This window comes from Schistocerca nitens, chromosome 2 (genome assembly GCF_023898315.1).
Source record: "Schistocerca nitens isolate TAMUIC-IGC-003100 chromosome 2, iqSchNite1.1, whole genome shotgun sequence".
NCBI classification, from domain to species: Eukaryota; Metazoa; Arthropoda; class Insecta; order Orthoptera; family Acrididae; genus Schistocerca; species Schistocerca nitens.
In genome coordinates, this window is record NC_064615.1 from 1027221754 (window position 1) to 1027246728 (window position 24975).

The following is a 24975-nucleotide window of genomic DNA, read 5'->3' on the forward strand; positions in this document are numbered from 1 at the left end:
TTTTATTGTTCTGTAGTCTGGATGTGTGGACGCCTGAAACTTTACCGGTGAGCCCCTGCATGACGTGTACAGGTCACCTTTTAACATCAGTGCAGTCTCCTTGGTTACTTTCATAGTGCCATTTTGGATGGTAGCTATGATGGGAGGGATCTTGTCCCTCTTCTGTTTAGGCTGGGTCCCTGATGTGGAGGGTTCGTTCTTCTTCACCACAATTTCATCCACTTCTGGGGATGCAGTTGGGGCAAAGCTATTGGACGTGGGGATGCTGGCAACTACAGTCTCCTCAACCAGCTCCATGTCATCTTCGGTGTGGTACACTCTGAAGTGAGCCGGCTGGGGGACGGAGGCTTTGCCGCTGGCATTATGTCCATGTCTGTCTATTTTCGTGTCTTTACCTTTTTAATATTTGTGGAGGACTGGCTGTGGGAGCCCAGAGACTGGGCGCCACTGCAGACTGGGGCTTTGAGTTTACCCAATGTGTCAGTAGCGGTTTCCAAAGTCAGAGTGACACTGCCAAGGGGCACTGGATGTTCATTTGTTGGCACCATTAGGTTTCTCTGATCAGCGCCAGCCCTAGCATAAAATGCATGCGGGTATCTGCGTAGTACCACGGGCCCAGGCTTAGGAATTTCCTTAGTCTTGGAGGAGCAGGAACGATGCCACACGTTGGTGGCAGATTAGACAACTCCAAACAAGAACAGCATGACCCCCGCTACCTCCGTGCTGCCAGTAGACCAGCAGCAGCTGCACCACAAAGGGACCACGCCTAGATCCTACCACGACAAATTTGCTGTGCACACGCAAGTCATGCGCTTCCTCACATGACAGTTCTGCTGCTCTGTGAATACACAGTGCACATGACAAATTTTGCTTCACTATGGCAAGTGTAGTGTGCCCAAAGAACAGCAGCGAGCAGCACAGGATCAGCTCACTATGAGTCCTGCCCCTCGAATGCTGTTTGAAGTGCACCTTCTTTTTAACTATGTATAATGAGGCCTTGGGCAGTACTTTATATAAAAATGGGCAGCACTGAAATCTCTGTTGTTATTATTAAACTCTTTAAAATAAGGTCCTTGCATTTTGTTAAACATTTTCATCATGTAATATTTTTGTGGTTGTCATGCCCCATTTTGAATTCATAGTGTACCTGAAGATCATGTGTATTTGCCTGATATACAATACACTTTTTTCTCTGTACTTTTCAGTTTATAGCAACTCAGTATTTTACACTTTTTTGCTATATTATGTTATTTTCTTCACTTTTTTCTACTGTACTATGATTATTTTCTTTCTAGACTGATGGCAGTCCAGTGGCACTATTCAACCTTTTTGTACAAATTGTAAGAGACCAGCTGCACATTGTTCTTGCAATGAGCCCAATTGGTGATGGATTTAGAAATAGCATTAGAAAGTTTCCAGCAATAATTAACTGCTGCACCATTGACTGGTTCCAGGTAATGCAATTCATATGTTATTTTTAAGTGTTGAATAACAAATTTTTCTTAGGTCAGCCTAGAAACACTTTTATTATGAACATATGAAGACAGTGATGCTTTTGTAATGATTGATTGTCTAATTGACATCAAGATAGTCATGTCATTTCATAGAATTTCTTGAATATATATCTCTTGAATTTGTCACTATATGATGTTTGTAATTTCCTCAATATTTATTAGAGAGATATCAGAAACTATGCACATTTAAACATAAGTCAATCAGAAACTTGATCATCAGTGCATTTTTATTTACACTCCTGGAAATGGAAAAAAGAACACATTGACACCGGTGTGTCAGACCCACCATACTTGCTCCGGACACTGCGAGAGGGCTGTACAAGCAATGATCACATGCACGGCACAGCGGACACACCAGGAACCGCGGTGTTGGCCGTCGAATGGCGCTAGCTGCGCAGCATTTGTGCACCGCCGCCGTCAGTGTCAGCCAGTTTGCCGTGGCATACGGAGCTCCATCGCAGTCTTTAACACTGGTAGCATGCCGCGACAGCGTGGACGTGAACCGTATGTGCAGTTGACGGACTTTGAGCGAGGGCGTATAGTGGGCATGCAGGAGGCCGGGTGGACGTACCGCCGAATTGCTCAACACGTGGGGCGTGAGGTCTCCACAGTACATCGATGTTGTCGCCAGTGGTCGCCGGAAGGTGCACGTGCCCGTCGACCTTGGACCGGACCGCAGCGACGCATGGATGCACGCCAAGACCGTAGGATCCTACGCAGTGCCGTAGGGGACCGCACCGCCACTTCCCAGCAAATTAGGGACACTGTTGCTCCTGGGGTATCGGCGAGGACCATTCGCAACCGTCTCCATGAAGCTGGGCTACGGTCCTGCATACCGTTAGGCCGTCTTCCGCTCACGCCCCAACATCATGCAGGCCGCCTCCAGTGGTGTCGCGACAGGCGTGAATGGAGGGACGAATGGAGACGTGTCGTGCCTTGGTGCCAATGATGGTCGTATGCGTGTTTGGCGCCGTGCAGGTGAGCGCCACAATCAGGACTGCATACGACCGAGGCACACAGGGCCAACACCCGGCATCATGGTGTGGGGAGCGATCTCCTACACTGGCCGTACACCACTGGTGATCGTCGAGGGGACACTGAATAGTGCACGGTACATCCAAACCGTCATCGAACCCATCGTTCTACCATTCCTAGACCGGCAAGGGAACTTGCTGTTCCAACAGGACAATGCACGTCTGCATGTATCCCGTGCCACCCAACGTGCTCTAGAAGGTGTAAGTCAACTACCCTGGCCAGCAAGATCTCCGGATCTGTCCCCCACTGAGCATTTTTGGGACTGGATGAAGCGTCGTCTCACGCGGTCTGCACGTCCAGCACGAACGCTGGTCCAACTGAGGCGCCAGGTGGAAATGGCATGGCAAGCCATTCCACAGGACTACATCCAGCATCTCTACGATCGTCTCCATGGGAGAATAGCAGCCTGCATTGCTGCGAAAGGTGGATATACACTGTACTAGTGCCGACATTGTGCATGCTCTGTTGCCTGTGTCTATGTGCCTGTGGTTCTGTCGGTGTGATCATGTGATGTATCTGACCCCAGGAATGTGTCAATAAAGTTTCCCCTTCCTGGGACAATGAATTCACGGTGTTCTTATTTCAATTTCCAGGAGTGTATTTATTATTTTTTCCCAACTCCTAATCTAAAGAATGGTCTGTTTAATTCTGCATTATCATATTGGGGACCATTAGCCATTTGATAGCCACTGTTGAATAAATGCATTATGAGAATGAGATTTTCACTCTGCAGCGGAGTGTGCACTGATATGAAACTTCCTGGCAGATTAAAACTGTGTGCCCGACCGAGACTCAAACTCGGGACCTCTGCCTTTCGCGGGCAAGTGCTCTACCAGCTGAGCTACCGAAGCATGACTCAAGCCCGGTACTCACAGCTTTACTTCTGCCAGTACCTCGTCTCCTACCTTCCAAACTTTACAGAAGGTCTCCTGCGAACCTTGCAGAACTAGCACTCCTGAAAGAAAGGATATTGCGGAGACATGGCTTAGCCACAGCCTAGGGGATGTTTCCAGAATGAGATTTTCACTCTGCAGCAGAGTGTGCGCTGATATGAAACTTCCTGGCAGATTAAAACTGTGTGCCCGACCGAGATTCTAACTCGGGACCTTTGCCTTTCACGGGCAAGTGCTCTAGAGCAGTTTTCCAGTGTCACCTATCAACCTTCACTTAGTTTGTTTCCTTGATCATTTCTATGTTCACTTGGCTACGTGCCATGCCCATCTCCATTTCATTTTCATTACAGTCATAAATGTGGCTTCCTCTTCACTTTGTTCTTTGACCCATTTATGTGTTTTCCTGTCCCTTCCAGTCATCTGTAACTCTCCTTTGTCCACTGACTAAAATTTTGTTACAGAACAGGTTTTATGAAGTCAGTGTCTTACAACCAGATCAGAATTGGCAGTATACACGAATTGCGCTCAATCCATTTCAGACACACCAGAAGATTACTTTAAAGAGAATTCAGTTCAGTTTGCCAAAATTTCTTCAGAGTGTTTTCACTTTTCTGTTTAGTTTTTTGTTATCTATCCAAGCTTCAACTGCTCTAAACACAGAAGCTTGTCAACAAGTTTTTATTATCTTTTGTTAGTTTGCAAAATTTTTATTTCTGTTTGTTCATTTCATTTGAGAAGATATTATTTTAGTCTTATTATAAACAATTCTCAGTCTCCCTCTGAGATGTTGTTGTTGTTGTGGTCTTCAGTCCTGAGACAGGTTTGATGCAGCACTCCATGCTACCCTATCCTGTGCAAATTTCTTCATCTCCCAGTACTTACTGCAACCTACATCCTTCTGAATCTGCTTAGTGTATTCATCTCTTGGTCTCCCTCTACGACTTTTACTCTCCACGCTGCCCTCCAATGCTAAATTTGTGATCCCTTGATGCCTCAGAACGTGTCCTACCAACCGGTCCCTTCTTCTCGTCAAGTTGTGCCACAAACTCCTCTTCTCCCCAATTCTATTCAATACCTCCTCATTAGTTATGTGATCTACCCATCTAATCTTCAGCATTCTTATATAGCACCACATTTCGAAAGCTTCTATTCTCTTCCTGTCCAAACTATTTATCGTCCATGTTTCACTTCCATATATGGCTACACTCCATACAAATACTTTCAGAAACGACTTCCTGACACTTAAATCTATACTCGATGTTAACAAATTTCTCTTCTTCAGAAACGCTTTCCTTGACATTGCCAGTCTACATTTCATATCTTCACTAATTCGACCATCATCAGTTATTTTGCTCCCCAAGTAGCAAAACTCCTTTACCAGTTTAAGTGTCTCATTTCCTAATCTAATTCCCTCAGCATCACCCGACTTAATTTGACTACATTCCATTATCCTCGTTTTGATTTTGTTGATGTTCATCTTATATCCTCCTTTCAAGACAATGTCCATTCTGTTCAACTGCTCTTCCATGTCCTTTGCTGTCTCTGACAAAATTACAATGTCATGGCGAAGCTCCAAGTTTTTATTTCTTCTCCATGGATTTTAATACCTACTCCGAATTTTTCTTTTGTTTCCTTTACTGCTTGCTCAATATACAGATTGAATAACATCGGGGAGAGGCTACAACCCTGTCTCACTCCCTTCCCAACCACTGCTTCCCTTTCATGTCCCTCGACTCTTATAACTGCCGTCTGGTTTCTGTACAAATTGTAAATAGCCTTTCGCTCCCTGTATTTTACCCCTGCCACCTTTAGAATTTGGAAGAGAGTATTCCAGTCAACATTGTCAAAAGCTTTCTCTAAGTCTACAAATGCTAGAAACGTAGGTTTGCCTTTCCTTAATCTTTCTTCTAAGATAAGTCGTAAGGTCAGTATTGCCTCATGTGTTCCAATATTTCTACGGAATCCAAACTGATCTTCCCCGAGGTCCGCTTCTACCAGTTTTTCTATTCGTCTGTACAGAATTCGCGTTAGTATTTTGCAGCTGTGGATTATTAAACTGATAGTTCGGTAATTTTCACATCTGTCAACACCTGCTTTCTTTGGGATTGGAATTATTATATTCTTCTTGAAGTCTGAGGTTACTTCGCCTGTCTCATACATCTTCCTCACCAGATGGTAGAGTTTTGTCAGGACTGGCTCTCCCAAGGCCGTCAGTAATTCTAATGGAATGTTGTCTACTCCTGGGGCCTTGTTTCGGCTTAGGTCTTTCAGTGCTCTGTCAAACTCTTCACGCAGTATCGCATCTCCCATTTCATCTTCATCTACATTCTCTTCCATTTCTATAATATTGTCCTCAAGTACATCGCCCTTGTATAAACTCTCTATATACTCCTTCCACCTTTCTGCTTTCCCTTCTTTGCTTAGAACTGGGTTTCCATCTGAGCCTCTTGATATTCTTACAAGTGGTTCTCTTTTCACCAAAGGTCTCCTTAATTTTCCTGTAGGCAGTATCTATCTTACCCCTAGTGAGATAAGCTGTTTATCGTTGCAATTAATGACTTACCTTACCACGTAGGAGCAAATTCAGTTGTGTGATATGCTGATGATACAACGTTGCTCAATACACACCATGACACAACAGAACTGCATCAGGCAACACAGGAAAAACTAGAACTACTAATGGATTGGTTTTCTTCTAATGAACTCCTGTGTAATCCTGATAAAACACAAGAACTAATTCTGGGTTTAACTACAGCTGTTGAAAGCAAATCAATAAAATTGTTAGGATTCCACATTGACTCAAAATTAAACTGGGAGGAACACATTAGCCATATCTGCAAGAGAATAGCAAGAGTGTGTTATCTCATCTGGAGACTGACAGATGTAGTCGCTAATGAGTATCTAAAGGTGGTATATTTTGGCCTCTTTCAGTCACACATTTCCTATGGCATATTGTTATGGGGACATTCTTGCTTTGTCAGTGAAATACTGAAAATTCAAAAAAAAGTAATCAGAATAATAAGCAAAGCTAAGCCCAAGGAACACTGCCGTCCCCTCTTTATCAAGCACATGATATTAACTGTGGTGAATCTATACATCTACACAGCACTGCTTTATGTCAAAAGCAACTTAAATGAGTTCGAGACCAGAGAGAACATACATCCCCACAACACGAGAGGCAAACTGGACTTTGACATACCAAGACACAGACTCACAAAGCCTGCAAACTCACACAAAATAATGAGTTTAAAACTCTTCAATAAACTTCCAGCATCTGCTCGGTCACTGGCCAATAATATTTTCAAACGTAAGGTTTATGACTGGCTTCTCAAACACCCATTTTATAAGATAACAGAATATTTTGAAATAAGCATTGACATTAGTATATAAGAAAATTCCTAAAAGAAAAAGAATTAAATTGTAAAAACTTTACTGTAAAGTTATTGTTAATTGTATATTTAATGTTCAGACCTATTCTGCTGTAAGTGGTCAATGGTGAATAAACTGAATACTGAATACTGAATACATCCTTACATTTGTCCTCTAGCCATCCCTACTTAGCCATTATGCACTTCCTGTCGAACTCATTTTTGAGACGTTGTATTCCTTTTTGCCTGCTTCATTTACTGCATTTTTATATTTTCTCCTTTCATCAATTAAATTCAATATTTCTTCTGTTACCCAAGGATTTCTACTAGCCCTAGTCTTTTTACCTACTTGATCCTCTGCTGCCTTCACTACTTCATCCCTCAGAGCTACCCATTCTTCTTCTACTGTACTTCTTTCCCCCACTGCTGTCAATTGATCCCTTATGCTTTCCCTGAAACTCTGTACAACCTCTGCTTTAGTCAGCTTATCCAGGTCCCATCTCCTTAAATTCCCACCTTTTTGCAGTTTCTTCAATTTTAGTCTGCAGTTCATAACCAATAGATTGTGGTCAGAGTCCACATCTGGCCCTGGAAATGTCTTACAATTTAAAACCTGGTTCCTAAATCTCTGTCTTACCATTATATAATCTATCTGTTCCTTTTTAGTATCTCTGGGATTCTTCCATGTATACAACCTTCTTTTATGATTCTTGAACCAAGTGTCAGCTTTGATTAAGTTATGCTGTGTGCAAAATTCTACCAGACGGCTTCCTCTTTCATTTCTTAGCCCCAATCCATATTCACCTACTATGTTTCCTTCTCTCCCTTTTCCTACACTCAAATTCCAGTCACCCATGACTATTAAATTTTCGTCTCCCTTCACTATCTGAATAATTTTTTTTATCTCGTCATACATTTCATCAATTTCTTCATCATGTGCAGAGCTAGTTGGCATATAAACTTGTACTACTGTAGTAGGCGTGGGCTTTGTGTCTATCTTGGCCACAATAATGTGTTCACTATGCTGTTTGTAGTAGCTTACCCGCACGCCTATTTTTTTATTCATTATTAAACCTACTCCTGCATTACCTCTATTTGATTTTGTATTTATAACCCTGTATTCACCTGACCAAAAGTCTTGTTCCTCCTGCCACCGAACTTCACTAATGCCCACTATACCTATCTTCAACCTATCCATTTCCCTTTTTAAATTTTCTAACCTACCTGCTCGATTAAGGGATCTGACATTCCACGCTCTGATCCGTAGAACGCCAGTTTTCTTTCTCCTGATAACAACGTTCTCTTGAGTAGTCCCCGCCCGGAGATCCAAATGGGGGACTATTTTACCTCCGGAACATTTTACCCAAGAGGACGCCATCATCATTTAACCATACAGTAAAGCTGCATGCCCTCGGGAAAAATTACGGCTGTAGTTTCCCCTTGCTTTCAGCCGTTCACAGTACCAGCACAGCAACGCCATTTTGGTTAGTGTTACAAGGCCAGATCAGTCAATCATCCAAACAGTTGCCCCTGCAACTACTGAAAAGGCTGCTGCCCCTCTTCAGGAACCATACGTTTGTCTGGCCTCTCAACAGATACCCCTCCGTTGTGGTTGCACCTACGGTACGGCCATCTGTATCGCTGAGGCACGCAAGCCTCCCCACCAACGGCAAGGTCCATAGTTCATGGGGGATGTGCACCATAAACTCATCCACTCACATTAGATAGTCCAAGAAAATTGAGAAATATGACTTCAAAAAATTGATGGAGTTCTTGAAACTGCATAGTGGAACAAAGCTATACAGATTCATGTGAATAGAGCAATAGCTTCCTTTTCTCTCTTCTTAACATGTTGACTGCCACAAAGCTGTGTGCCTGCTGATGGCCACTGCAGAGCATCACAACGACATCCATCACAATGTATGTGGCAGTCAACATGGTTTAGACATTAAGAAGTTTATAATGCAGCACTGTAGTCAAATTCGAAGTGAGGGCTTCTCTCACCACTGAACAAAGTGCAAAATTTTTTAGGTGGTTTGGATAGAGGTGGGCAAAATTGTTCTATTCAGAGATTGGATCAGAACTGGTCACTCACTGGAATGAACTAGCTCTTTTTCTTGATTCAGCACTCATCATTCACTCACGAAAATAAGTAAAAGGAAGGTACATTGCCTTTTAAATCAGGTCATAAAAGCTGTATTTTTACCTGATTTGGTCCTATTTTGAAAGCATGTATAAAGAGGAGGAATAAATTTGCATTTTGTCCCTGGTAATTTTCAGATACAAAAGTTTTAAATATTGTCTGCAGCAGAAGTTATAAATACTACAACAAAAACCTAAATATTTTTTATCAAGTAGAAAAATTTCAAGTTAAGATAAGATACGTTATTGTCACATAACATGGTTTTATACAATCATTCAATTGAGAACATTGGTGACCCGTCGGTCTTTAACCTAAGTTGTTACAGTATTTTATATACTACAGGAAATATGTAATACATACATTGCTTATTATAATAAAAATACATCATTATATTTTAAATCTTTTTGTAACTCATCGAATCATTACCATAGACTTCACACACCTATATGAAGTATGGATGTACTGAACGGCATACAAACCGCCATTCAAACTATAATTCTATATATACATGAATATACAGTGAACGTGTATACTTTGTATCTATATGGCTTTGAAAGTAGCCTATACCAATTGTACTTGTATCCTTACTCCCTCTATAACATTTGCATTTTATTCATTTAGAAATTCTTCTAGACTATAATAACATTTGCTTTTTAGGTATATGCTAATGGTCCGAATGTGGATTCCCCAAATATTGACCTTATCTTATTTCTGATCTTCAGAGCCATGTAATATGGAGTATTTTCATATAATGTGAGTCTGTGACAAGGTAGCATGTATTTCAATTTATGTCTAGTTTCATAGGCATGTGTGAATGTATTTCCTTCAAACAGATGTGAGTTTTTCTGTTCAAAGAGAAATATTTCATATATGGAGATGGAAGGGATTGTCATGAAGTCCAGGCTTCCGATAATTTTTTTTTTTTTTAATAAAAGATTCAAAGGAGGTTTGTCTTTTCAGTCCCCAAAAAATTATTCTATATCTTATAACTGTTATGAAATACATGTGATATACAATTTTCTTCACCATTAAATCTGTTACTTTGTTTAGTACCCTCAGTGCATAAACTCAACTATTTAATCTCTTGAGTAAACTGTCCACATGGTCAGTCCATTGCAAGTTTTTATTTAAAGTTATCCCAAGAAATTTTACAGAATCAGCTGTGGCCAGTTCTTTACCTGAATATTCTATCTGCGATATACATTCAGTAGTTTGTTTGGTCCTGAAGTGTATGATTTGGGTTTTTTCAAGATTTAATTTCATAGTATTAATTTTTATTCATTGTTCAAGTTCTTGTAGAGTTTGTTTCGTGGTCCATACTAATTCTTCAGTGTTTCTGCAGCAGACTACAGCAGTTGAGTCATCTGCGTAAAGTATTGTATCTGTATTTACTTTGCTAGGCATGTCATTTATGTAATATAGGAACAGAAGTGGTCCTAATATTGAGCCCTGGGGCAGTCCTGCTTGTATTTCTTTCCAGCTAGAGCAAGTTTTCTCTTCCTTTGGATGTATCACCACCCTTTGGTATCTGTTTTTGAGATAAGATGAAAACCATCTTATAGATTTTCCATGGAAGCCATAGGTACCCAATTTTTGGAGCAGTAGCTTATGGTTTACTGTGCCAAATGCCTTTGATAGGTCACAAAAAATACCAGATACACTTTGTTTGTTTTTGAGGCATTTACTTACTTTAGAGATTAGTTCATTTACAACTTGTAAAGTGTTTCGTCCCTTCATAAACCCATATTGGTTATTGAGAATAATATTACCTTCTTTATCGTACTTTTGTTATTGATTAAATTCTATTTGTTCAACTATTTTATAGAAAACTGGGAGTGTAGACACTGGATGGAAATTTACTAAATCATCTTGTTTTCCCTTTTTGTAGATTGGACAGACTTCAGCATATTTCAGTCTGTCTGGAAAGCAGCCCTCATCAAATGATTGGTTTATTGTTTTACATAGTTGAGGTTCAATGCTGTCACTTCCTGCCTTTATGATATTTGTTGGAATTTCATCCCAGCCCATAGATTTAAGATTTTTTTAGGGACTGTATGATGTTAGCTCCTTCCTGACATGATACTCCAGTAAATTTAAACTCTCTTGATTCCTGCAGTACTGCATCAGGTCTTATTTGTGGAAGCAAGAAGTTATGAATTGTGTTTGTGGTTGTGAAGTACTTATTAAATTCTTCACAGATGTGCTGAGTGTTAGTAACAGTTCTCCTACCAATTTCTAGTTTGTAATTAAAATGTTTTGTTTCTTCAGTACCTGTTTCTTTCTTGACAATCTGCCATACTGCTTTTGATTTATTTGAGGCATTAGCTATATATTTAATGTTTGCCATTTGTATTGCTTGTTTAACTACCCGATCAAATATTTTTTTTTTTTTTTGTATTTGATTTTATACCTAATAAATTCAGCATCATGGTTGGTTTTTGCTTCCTTATGCATTTCCCTCTTTCTAATACTAGAGATTCTGATACCTTCCGTAATCCGTGTGTTACTTTTATTGCATTTATCACTTGTTGAGACGAGGGGAAAGCATTTGTTGAAAATGTTCTTGAATTCAGATATGAAAGTGTTGTAATTATTTTTTACTGAACACTAGTTGCTGAGGGTCCAGTGGGTTTCCTTTAATTTCTAGATAAATGTGTTTATATTTGGCTGGCTGAAATTTCTGACCAATTTTACTGTGGGCCTATATGTTTTGTCTATGTATGGCAATGACATAAAAAGTGCTGAGTGATCAGATATTCCTAATTCTAATTCATGTTTTTCTGTACTCCCATAATTTTTGCTGCTCATTATATTATCAATGCTTGTGGCAGAAGTGGCTGTTACCCTGGTGTACTCAGTAAAATTTAGTGTTAAGCCGTTTGTAGCTAACAAATTCTTCAGGGTGGTAACAAATCTGTTTTCGTCTCTTATATCTATATTAAAATCAGAACAAATTACAATCTTTTTATATGGTTTCCCTACCTGAAACCTACTTAGGAGAGTTTCAAATTTCTTTAGAAATGCCCTAGTAGCCCAAGATTCCGGGACATGATATATGCTTACGATTAGTAAACTGTATGCACACAGCTCAATGCAACAGGTTTCGAATACCTGTTCCTCATTTAAACAATCGAAAGTAATTTTGGCTTCAAAGTTTTGTGTTTGTTCAACTGATGAACATGATCCCCATACCCCTTTTTTCTGCAAAAACTCGATGTTAACTTGTACCCTGAGAGTGAATTTAGTAGCTCGACATTGTCCCATTTAGGCCAATGTTCATTCAGACATATGACTTTTACAGAGTTTATTTGCCCTAAGAGTATTTCTAAGTCATATAGTTTGTTCATCATTTCTCCCGATACACCACCTATATTTAAGTGCATTATGAAGCTATTTTTACTGACTGAAGAACTTACAGTATCTATTAAACTGTCGGCAAAGTTTACACCTATGTGAGTCTTTACTGCTAATGTATGGTCCCTCGCTTTGTTAGTTCTTTCGGACCTAATTCCATAGGAATTGGTCCACTGTATTAGTTTCCCTGTGAAGGAGCTTCCATTGCAATAACCGGTCTGTTTTCGTTATCATGAGATATCTGTTCAAGTACATCATTAATGCTCACAGTTAATCTTTTCCTACCATGTTTGTTGTGATGCATTCCATGGCATGTATAACAGTTTCTTTCGTAAGTATCAATATCTATGAGCTTTACATTTACAAATTTGGCACAAAAACTTTTTAACTTATTAATTCGTTCATCGAATTTCTTCGTTAACACACAACCAATCCAGAAGATCATACCTTTGTGGGAGTGTTGTTACAATTATGTTTGTGAAATGCAGGAACCACAGCACTACGATCAGCTTCTTAGCAAAGGCCGTGACTTCATTTCTGTAAACATTGTTTGCACCTCCTATTATCACCACACTGTCTTTTTTGTGAGTTCTGAGCAATTTTCGTTAACACTTTTAACCACATTGTCAAAACTGGCACGGGGCTTTACAATGCCTTGTTGTGACCATGACTGTCACTGAATATTTTCACCTTCTTCTTCTGTTGTATCTTCTTTGTAGAATCATTTTTACACGACACTGAGAAGACTTCTTTCGACGTTTCTTTATGTCCATAATCTTCCTTAATCAAGAAATCATATTCTCTTACTGAGAAGGAGTCTGGTTTGTTTACACATGGTTCCTTGTATTGAAGCTGTACCTCTGCACCACATATACACTTATTCTTCAGTGTAGCATATTTGTTGTTTAGAGTAAGTAAATCACTTTGAAGTACTCTGATTTTTTTGTCTTTTTTCTTGATGGCATTTCTAAATTTGTTTTCCACAGTTTCACTAACACACGTGAAACAAGTCCATATGTAGTCCTCGTTTACAAATTTTATGCTTCACTTAGCGCACTTCACGTGGAACCAGCGGTCACAGCCTTTACACCGAATACATTTAATCACCTTTTTGTTGCACATCTTACAACTGTTAACACTTTTATAGGCAAATTTATCACAGCTGTCCTCATTTACTGTTTTACCGTGCAGTGCCATCTTTGCAAACTTGAAAACTGTTGTTATATTTAGAGGCTTTTAGTGGAAAAAAATAAGAATTATTACTACTGTATTGAAGTGTATCTGCGGTAGTCATTTACAGTCAGTATTATGATGTATTTTCTCATAAAGGAAAAATTAATCAATATTGTCATTTATAAATAAAATTTGACCCATTTTAGTCAACATGAGTCTCTTCCTCTTCTTATTGCACATTTGTCCTGCTTTTGAAAATATTCATTCACAGGCCACTGATGTTGCTCTGATACATAATACTTTTAGAACCAATTGATGCACCACAAGCCACAGTAATTTTCTTGTTGCCCATCAGTGTAAGGGATTTCTACACAAATATCCCTTCACTAAATATTTGTCCAGTTCAACAATTGCCACACTTTCTGGGTCATGACTTGCTTGAAGCTGACTAATAGTTTCACAGAACTCCTCCCAGATTGAGAATGTCTCTTGTGTTGGCAGTGGTAATTGGCTGAGAAAAGAGCTCTGTTTTGTTGTTGTTGTTGTTGTTGTTGAACAACCAACATTTCCATTTCCACAGTAGCCTTCAAGTAGCATTCCTGAAATGTTTTTTCATCTGAAAATTATTGCCTTTGAATCAGGGGTCCAGTAATGTTGCCTGAATAATCAGTTCAGTACTGGAGATAAGCATTTAAGCAAATTATCAACCAATGACTATTTCTTGAGGATATTCTCTATTTTTGTCTTTAAAAGATTTTAGTGGCCATTCCATTAATCTTGGCAAGATTTTCATTTATAAAAGTGAAACTGTTTTCTCCGAGGACACTTCTGTGGTTACCTCATCAAAAACTTCCAAAATCTGTAAAGCCTGTTGCACTATCTCCCAGTCTGTACCTTTTAAGTTAATTTTCCACCTAAAATAGTAAGGATAGAAATTATGGATTCTTTATTTAAAGTAAATCTTTGCAACAGTGTTCCATCTGGATGGGACATCTTGTTTCAGTTTCAGTCAGTCTTCTTTTAATTTTTCTTGCATTTCAGAAAGTTTGCTTAAAGCAGATGGTCTCTCCTTAAGAAACATAACAACTCATTTGACCTCATCAATGGTTTTTTTTGTACGGACTTCTGAACTGCATGTTGCGCAGTGAGGTTCAAGAATGTGCATAGCATAAGCTATGTGGAAGTTTCAGAAGCATGGCAGTTAATTTCATATTGACACATTTTCTGTTATTATGGACATGATTTTAAAATTGATATTGTATTTGGGATAAAAGACTTTGCACTGTTTGAGATGTTTTCTGCAGTGTGTCTTGTCTTCAAACTGTGAGCACTCTGAAACATATGACTTTAGTTCACTCTTCTCATTTATGAAACGTGCAGTGAGTGCATAGAACCTAATGTTATTTGCACTCATCCATGCATCAGATGAAACGAAAATTGCCTTTGCAGTAGTCAAATCATTTTTAATTTTTTAAAAATAACTCATGTTGCAAATTGGGCATTAAAGAGTTTCACAATGTTTTCCGACTTGATTAATTAGAATTTGGGCAAAGCATATATCAAATTCTTTCTCTTCAACTGTAGAGAAAGAATGGTATTCTCTGCAAATCATTTTAAAAGCTTTACATCTAATGCTACACTTTTATTTAATGTGAGCGACTTTATAATATTAAAAAAATTACTTATTGGTTGTTGTAAATGAAAGGCAGTTGACAGTGTGGGCACCACAAAAGGAAATAAATGAGGGCCTGGTCCACAACCTGATGACACTCATGAGCTGGATACAACTTGAGAATCAATATGCCTTTCTGGGAGCATACCTTCACCTGAGGTGTAAGCAGATATCAGCAAGAAATCATTTCTCGAATTCCTGTATTGATTGATGGCAATTTTGATCGGCTTCCTGACCTACATCATTCCAGGGGTACTGTAGAATGCTTCGATCTTGTATGTCTCTTCAGGTGTGATGATGAGCCAGAGGCCTAGATAATTACCTGCTGACAATAGCGGAATTTTCCTTTTTCTTCAATTTGTTAAAATGGTACCAAACATGACTCGTAATTCTTCTAGGCAAAGGCAATGTGGATGACATATTGTTGTGCAGCACTGAAAAGTACACTGACAAAATTAAAGTATTTACTATTAACTCAGCCATTTTGAATCATAAAAGCTTAAAGTGAAAACAAATATGCATGCAGCACTTTCTATTATGAGAAGTTACAGAGTTGGATATAGAGTTTTGTGATCTGAAAAACCTAGACCCACAATCAAAAAGTTCGTATCATGTATAAAAAAGTCTGAAACAGTCATAGTGATTAAGGTACTCAGGAAGACAAGCCTGACAATATGTGAGGATTTCACTGCTGTGAAGATAAAAATAATGTGATAACCGAATATAAACTACAAAGCATGTGAACAAGAGATGGCAGGATAATGGTGCATATGAAGGCTGGTAAAAAGCAGTGCAGGTGAACTCTAAAGCCTGTGCTTAGGAGCTATGAACTTGTCTACTCATGCAGCCACTGGTTCTACCAGAGTGTGTGTTGTTACTGTAGAGCTTAGTTGACTATCACTTCCAACTCATTTCGATGATCTGTGCCATATATTTAAGAATTTTGACATCTTTGTCCTTCTTCTAAATGTGGGCACCTGGCTCAAGCCAAGCAGGCACTCCAGTTCCCTAAAAATAGATTCCACTGTCCAAAGACTCCACAGAAGTAACAGATGCGCAGGCGGAGTAGTGGCATACAAACACTTTGACTTATTATCGACTGTGCTACTCACATCCATTAGTAATGAAGATAGACAAGTCAAATATATGTTCATAAATATCGAGTCCCTTAAGAAAATTTGCAAATTCAAGTGTGTAGTTTCATCTCCAAATGTAACAGTATTTCAGCTTGCACCTACCCATAATGCAGCCTATAGTCAGCCCCCATACATATATTTGCCAATGAAATCCACAAGCAAAGAAATTCATACCTGGAATATCAGCTCACAGCATCACTTTCATGACTTACTCTCTAAAATATGCAAGGAATAAACTGTGCCAAAGTACAGAGGCTAAGTGTATCAGTATACATGAACTTGCAGTGGAGGCACAAGAGATAATTTGGGAGATGACTTCTATACCATTCCTGGACATGAAAGACCAACTTCATGGATTTACTACAAAACTAACTCTGTTACAGAATAAATATTCTCCCCCAAAGATCAGACACCTGAAGGGAAAACCTGCATCTTGGCTGGCCGAAGAGCTAAAACAGTTCACGAATCTCAGAGACACTGTATGTTGGACTTACAAATGACCTCCTACCCTCGAAAATAAAATTGATTACAAGCAGAAAGCAAACACAGTCAATTAATGTGAGAGATATGATAACTAAGACATGGCAATACGTTAATCTAAAATAAAGACCAGATGCTCTGTGAAAAAGATGGTGTGATCTGGGGAAGAGTAAGCTAAGTAGAAGCTGCAACTGATCCCATTGTCCAAACCAAGGTACTAAACCAGTATTTGACTTTAGCAATAACTTTTATTGACCCATAAACAAAACATAGACTTACTGATTATTTCATGGATGTAAAGGATGGTAGACATGAAAAATTCTTTCTTGAGCTGACAATGCTGTCAAAAATCCTTCAGCTCAGCATTTACTGTACAGGATGAAGCTGCAGTCCAAATGGTCAAGCTTATTGTTGACCCACTACTGCTCATAATAACTACTGCTCCTTAGACCTTGAAGCTCTTGCCTGGACATCACAGCAGAAGCACTCATTCCCATCAGAATACAGGCACTAGAAGTCCAGTTGCTAAGATGAGTTGTTGGGTACATTGTGTCTCACAGTAGAGTGAATGTAGATATCAGAAAAGAACTGAGAGTGAAAAACTTAAATGAGCAGATTAAAGAACACAGAAATAACTGGAAGGATTACGTCACAAGAATGAAAGACAACAAATTACCAAAATTGGTAATAATTACTTAGCGATATGCTCCGATTTCACAATGGCTGAACACAGCAGCTTTTATAATTGCTGCCAACACATTCCGAATGCAATTCTACGTCAGAGGATAAGAAATAACAACTCACTCAAAAGTATGTAAACATTTATTGAGCTTCTGAAACTTGAGATGTTCTTTTGAAATCAAGAGTGGAAACATGATGCTGGAAGTGTTTTCCACCTTAATGTGTCCTACTGCAGCCCTTTGGTCTTGTTTGGCTTGGTAGCTGAATATGAAGCAAAAGGGCCTGGGTTTGATTCCCAGTTGGGTTGAAGATTTTTTCTACTTGGAGATTCAGAGATGTGTTGTGCTTACTTTCATATCATCCTAATTAGTATTACTATTGAGGTAGCTGAATGGGCGCTGCACAACAGACAATAAATTGAAAAAAAAAAAAAACTGAGCTTCCTGTATATTTTGTTTTTGTGGATGAGAAAAGCTTCATGTACTAATAAGGCAGGCAAATCCACATTTGCGCATGGTCTATAACACATTTTTGTAGCTTGGGAAACGTTTTTTTGTGGATATAGATTGGGGTACTGCTGCAGCAGCCTAGCACAGAATTTTTATCCCACTCATTGCAGCCACCAGAAACGCATTTTGAAATCAGATGAGCTACCATTCATTATTTCTGAATCACCCATTGTCCACTCTTTAGAAAGATCTATCTCTTTGAATCAATTCAGGAGTGGGCTGTCCATCTCTAGCTTTGGGGGTGGCTGCAGAAATTCTGTTTAGGAATTGGGACAAACTTAGAATAATCATACAGGAAACAAGCTTAAGTGATTAAAACAGTCTCTTGTAATGTGCTAATTTTTCAAATGTGTCCTCATTTCTTATCAAATTTTATTGGTTTAAGACTCATACTGTACAATGTTATTTGAAATGAGAGATGATAGCACAGTTGTGGTGTTCCTTGTATTTTCGGATTATGTATCAGTAAGTACAGTATTCCTCCTTGGTCGATTAACCAGTAAAAGTTTTATAAAAGTACAAAACTAACAACCAGTCAGTGACCTTAAAAAAATAATTCTGATAGCTGATTTACTTTTGGAGTTATATTGGTTTTCAAAGTAGGTTCTGCCACTGAAGCTCCCAATACTCTTTCACATATTTAATATGACAGTCTTTGTGCTCTTGATTCTATTGGCATTCTGTGGATTGGAGTGTGGAACATTAGATCCCTTATATTAGGAAGGTAGGTTAGAAAATTTAAAAAGGGAAATTGATAGGTTACATTTAGATATAGTGGGAGTTAGTGAAGTTTGGTGGCAGGAGTCACAGGATGTCTGTTTGGGTGAATACAGGGTTATAAATACAAAATAAAACAGAGGTAATAATGAATAAGGAAACAGGAACATAGATACACTAGAATGAACACCATAGTGAATGCGTTAGTGTAGCCAAGATAGACATGAAGACCACACCCATCATGGTAGTACAAGTTTAAATGCCAACTAGGTCCACATATAATGAAGAGATAGAGGAAATGTTTGATGAGATAAAAGAAATTATTCAGATAGATAAGGGAGATGAAAATTTAATGCGTTTTCATGGGGGGCTGGAATTTGATAGTGGGAAAAGGAAGAGAAGGAAAAATAGTAGGTGAATATGGATTTGAGGAAAGGAATGAAAGAGGAAGCCTCCTGGTAGAATTTTGCTCAGAGCATAATTTAATCAAAACTGACGCTTGGTTTAAGAATCATGAAAGAAGGTAGTACACATGGAAGAGAGCTGGAGACACTGAGAGCTTTCAGATTGATTATATAATGGTAATATAGAAATTTTGGAACAAGATTTTAAATTGTAAGACATTTCTAGAGGCAGATATGGACTCTGACTGCCCTTTATTAGTTATGAACTGTAGATTAAAACCAAAGAAATTGCAAAATGGTAGGAATTTAAGGAGATGGGACCTGAATAAACTGAAATAACCAGAGGTTGTAAAGAGTTTCAAAGGGAACATTAGGGAATGATTGACAAGAACAGGGGAAAGGAATATGATACAAGAAGAATGGGTAGCTTCGAGAGAAGAAATAGTCAAGGCAGCAGAGGATCAAGTAGGTAAAAAGATGAGGGCTAGCAGAAATCTGTGGGTAATGCAAGATATATTGAATTTAATTGATGGAAGTAGAAAATATAAAAATGCAGTAAATGAAACAGGAGAAGGAGAATACAAATGTCTAAAAAACTAGATTGACAGGAAGTGCAAAATGGCTAAGCAGGAATGGCTAGAGGGCAAATGTAAGGATTTAAAAGCTTATATTACCAGGGGGAACATAGGTACCACCTACAGGAAAATTAAGGAGACTGTTGGAGAAATAGAACCACTTGCATGAATATCAACAGGTCAGGTGGAAACCCAGTCCTGAGCAAAGTAGGGGAAGCTGAAAGGTGAAAGGAGTATTTAGAGGGTTTGAACAATGGAGATTTACTTGAGAGCAATATCGTAGAAATGGAAGAGGATGTACATAAAGATGAGATAGAAGATAAGGTACTGCTCCAAGAATTTGACAAAGCATAAAATACATAAGTTGAAACAATACTCCAGGAGTAAGCAACATTCCATTACATCTAATGATAGCCTTGGGAGAGCCAGCCACGACAGAACTCATATGGTGAGCAAGATGTATGGGACAGGTGAAATGCCCTCACACTTCAGAAAGAATATAATAATTCCAATTCCAAAGAAAGCCTCTTACAGGTGTGAAAATTACTGAACTATCAGGTTAATGAGTCATGGTTGCAAAATACTAACACACATCATTTACAGAAGAATGGAAACACTGGTAAAAGCCAACTTCAGTTTGGATTCTGGAGAAATGTAGGCAATACTGTCTCTACAACTTCTCATAGAAGATACGTTAAGGAAAGGCAATCTTACATTTATAGCATTTGTAGACTGCTTTTGATAATGTTGACTGGAATACTCTCTGTGAAATTCTGAGGGTGGCAAGGAAAAAATATAGGGAGTGAAAGGCTATTTATAACTTGTACAGAAACCAGATGGCAGCTATATAGAATCAAGGGGCATGAAAGGGAAGCAATGGCTGAGAAGGGAGTGAGACAGGGTTGTAGCCTGTCCCCGATGTTATTCAATATGTATATTGAACAAGCAGTAAAGAAAACAAAATTTAAATTTGGAGTGAGATTTAAACTCCAATGACATTGTAATTATGTCAGAGATAGCGAAGGACTTACAAGAGCAGTTGAATGGAATGGACACTGCCTTGAAAGGAGGATAGAAGATGAACATCAACAAAAGCAAAATGAGGATAATGGAATGTAGTAATATTAAATGAGGAGATGCTGCAGGAATTAGACTAGGAAATGAGACACTGAAAGTAGTAGATGGGTTTTGCTATTTGGGTAGCAAAATAACTGATGATGGCTGAGGGATATGACATATAGACTGGTAATTTAAGTGTCAGGAAGTCCTTTCTGAAAGTATTTGCATGGAATGTAGCCATGTATGGAAGCGAAACATGGATGATAAACAGTTAAGACAAGCAGAGAACAGTAGCTTTAGAAATGTGGTACTACAGAAGAATGCTGAAAATTAAATGGACATGTCATGTAACTAATGAGGAGGTGCTGAGCAGAATTGGGGAGAAAAGAAAATTGTGGGACAACCTGACTAAAAGAAGGGATCAGTTGGTAGAACACATTCAGAGACATTAGGGGATCACAAATTTAGTACTGGAGGGAAGTGTGGGGGGTAAAAATCGTAGACGGAGACCAAGAGATGAACACAGTAAGCAGATCCAGAAGGGTGTAGGCTGCATTAGTTACTCAGAAATGAAGAGGCCTGCACAGACTGAAGAACACAATAACAACAGTCTTTGTTCACAGTTGGGTGTCACAGAATTCTATGCAGACTGCATTTTGCCTTTGAAACTGACAACTCCACCCCTACCCACCCCTGAAGTCTCTCTTTCTCTCTTTTTAAATTAAGATTGATGCAGATAGTTTAAGACATTGTGGACAGAACACACATAACAGTGAAGTTGTAAAATAATATAGAAATATAATTTCCTCATCTCTTAACAAATTCTTTCCATTGGTTCACGTTGTTATTAAAAATTTCTTTGGGAGACTGATTTTTTAGTCTGTGTTGACCTTGAGTTAGAGTTGTGTCTAAATTTATTATCTGACAAGACAGAGTTTTCATTTCATTTTTTATTTCCTTTTTTACGATTTTTATATTACTTTTTATTTCTTTCTTATCGTATTTTTAATTCTTTAATTTCATTATTTACTTCTTCATTATTTACTTCTTCATTATTAAATGACTTTTCCGGAGTCCAGGTTACAGTGCCCTGGGCCATTTGAAGATTGCCTATTTGACAGCTGCCAGGGCCAGCAAAAATTTGATTTATGATATTTTGCATAATTGTTGATTGAATCTAAAAATTTAAGATGTTGTCATAATCTGCTCATTAAGTGGTGCAATTGCAAGTCAAAGATAAACAAAGTAAGACAATTATTGCAGTTAGAAACTATGTGTTTGTCTCAAGGTAACATAACTGAAGGTGTGGAAATGGCCGGTTTTTATTCATCCATTGTTTGAAAATTGGGGCAGTTAACATTTCCAACAGACTTTACACATAATTTCGAAGTTTTTTGAAAATTTTTCTCACTAACAACTGGAGCAGAATGGTGAAAGGAGGAAAGCTTGTCACTTACTGCATTTCCTCTGTTCATGCCATAAAATGGCAGCATCAGGTATGATGTTTTAATGTATTACTTCTTTAGTACAAACTCTATGCAGAACAAATTTTGCACACAGTATCCATATACCACTGAATATAGTTGCAAGTTTGCTTGAAATGGTGTGCAGTAAAACTTCATCTCATGTAACGTTCTAATTCATTACTTCTTCACCTCTAGTTTTGCCATAGGATTAATTATTATTTCTAATAACACTGTTTATCTTCAAGTCTTCACACTAACCATCCATTTTCTTACAGTCATGGCCTGAGGATGCTTTGCTTGCTGTTGCAACCCGTTTCCTGTCTGAGGTTGAGTTAGGTGATGAAGAGAGAAAAGCATGTATTGATATGTGTCAAGAATTTCATACATCTACTCAGGATCTGTCAACTGAGTTCTTCTTGCGCCTGCGGAGGCACAGTTATGTTACACCTACTTCATATCTTGAAATGATTAATACTTTCAAGGAGCTATTATCAAAAAAGCGAGAGTAAGTATCCTATCTCTGTAACCTGTACATATATAAGGTTTTCTATTCAATGTGTGTTTGCAGAGATATAAACGTAATATGTTGAAATATAAATTTTAATGTAATGTGTGAAAGTTAAGCATGGAGGAAAAATACACAGCATTGTGAAAGTACTGGAGAACTAATAAAAACATAGATAAAAAATTTACTCACCACACAAAAGGATTTAATGTTTACATTATATTATCAGTAATTGATTGTTGTTGTTGTTATATGTATTAAAAAAAGGAAATAATGTATGAAGTGTCTCAGCTTTTGTCCAAGAATGTTATAAAAGAGACTGTGTTTGCATTATATGGCATATGGTTACACCAATAGTGCAGAAAAACCAATCTCTCATTCATTCTCGATGATTTTGCATGGCCATGCTATAATCTTGTATAGAATAACTACAATCCTCACTTGTCACAATAGATGATTTCTAAAATAAGTCAGGGACATTGCTGAAGAAAAGGAGGCCCACAGGTGAATGAGTGGTTTATGATGGGATGGAACACTGGGACAAAGCTGAATATTTTAAAGCAAGATGAGTTTTTTAGCCATAACTGCTACCCATACCCATTACAGATCATATAAGCCATCTACTTTTACATATTAAAAAGTATTCCTGCAAATTTTAAATATGTTTTCATTCACCTCTCTTACATGTTACCTGTAATGAAATTGATCTACATTTTCAATGCTACTGGTCCTAATTCTGTGTCTTACTTGATTTGAATTATTTTAAATCTGAAATTTCCCCCAATAAACAACATCACTCAACTAAAAAAATCCAAAAAGATAAAAATAATTAATTTTTATTAAACTTTAGCAGTACCATTACTGCTGTGTGAAAGTGATGATTGGATGAATAAAAGGAAAGATGACAGCGAAATATAAGCAGCAGAAATGAGATTCTTGTGGAGAGTAAAGAGCTGCACAATAAAAGATTTAGTAAAGGATGAAGATGTTCAAATTGAGCTGAAGGTACATTAATGAGAAAACAACTTAATACAGAAAAAACATGGAAGATAACTTGTAAATACAGTAAAGGATGAAAGACTACCATAAAAAATCCTGAAAAGTCAAAGTTCAGACAAGGAAACAATTAACATAAACTTTGTTAAGAAAAATCAGACATATGCCAAACTCATAATTAATTATGATTATTTTAAATACACTAATAAAAAATTTGCAACGTATGCAAGAAACATGTCTGTTTAATAAGGTAGGCCATTTTTGGTGAACAAACATTCTATATAAATTCATTAGGATTTTTAAACAATGTGCCATTGATCAATGTTCAGTTCAGGTAATAAATGTCTTTTTATAATGCCACTGATCACTATATATTCTCATTGACACTATTATCATACTTCATTCACAAGTACTAATCATAAATTGTAAATGCATAGTATTTATTGAAGATTTCTTTTGTAAAGATGGAGGAAAATAATAAACTTCTTGATCTTCTACAAGAACTCCTTCATGGCCTAAAAGTGTTGAAATAGCTACCTTCGAATAGAACGGCGTAATTCTCATTGCTTAAGGATTGTGATTCTCGATCAGGTGTACCATTTTTCATAACCCAAGTGGGGACGTGGCGTACTTTGTACACATCTAAAGAGTAACTGCCATTATATTACCAAGACAAACATGTATGAGCAAACTCTCAGTTTAATTTTACTTTAATTAAACAAGAGTAAAATAAACTTACATTACATGAGCTAAATCACTGTTTACTTAAACAATAATAAAATAAACTTTCATTATATCAGTCAGTTGCCAAGTACAAGTGTTACTCCACACTAGTGTCCCACTCAAAGCATTAAACAGTGCAGCTGTATCAGATTACTGCCAGCTGCATATTTGATTACTAATTATCTTGTAGGTAACTGCTTCATTGTGGGTTTGTGCTGCTAGCTTAGAATCTGGGTCTTTTCTTATACAGATCGTAAAATTTTTCTTGCATAGCTCAGTATTTATTTTATGTTACTGCTTCTCATTTGGAGCTGTTGTAATACAGCTTATCACTGAGAAGCAGTAATGAAGGAATAGGTACAGCCTTGCTGTTATAAAATGACAGTGAAATGGTATAAGACAATGCTTTTGTAATTGACACACTTTACATAGAGATGTACCAACTCGAGGGTTAAACACAGAAAAAGTCCCACCATACCCAAGAAAACTAGGAAATGTCACTTCGGGAATCTCCCAAGAAGTCCATTCTAATCTAGTGGAATGGTGGTGCAGCAGTGTGCCCAAGAAGTAAC

At 38.0% G+C, this 24975-nt stretch overlaps 1 protein-coding gene across 1 annotated transcript in view; it reads left to right on the forward strand.

Annotated features, from left to right (window-relative positions):
* The window catches only part of LOC126237376 (dynein axonemal heavy chain 7), a 1033797-nt gene that overhangs the window by 590874 nt on the left and 417948 nt on the right, over positions 1–24975 (forward strand). The window contains exons 38-39 of the mRNA XM_049947460.1: positions 1296–1454; positions 22455–22684. Coding sequence (XP_049803417.1) covers positions 1296–1454; positions 22455–22684 — 389 coding nt within the window. The remainder of the gene's footprint in view (positions 1–1295; positions 1455–22454; positions 22685–24975) is intronic.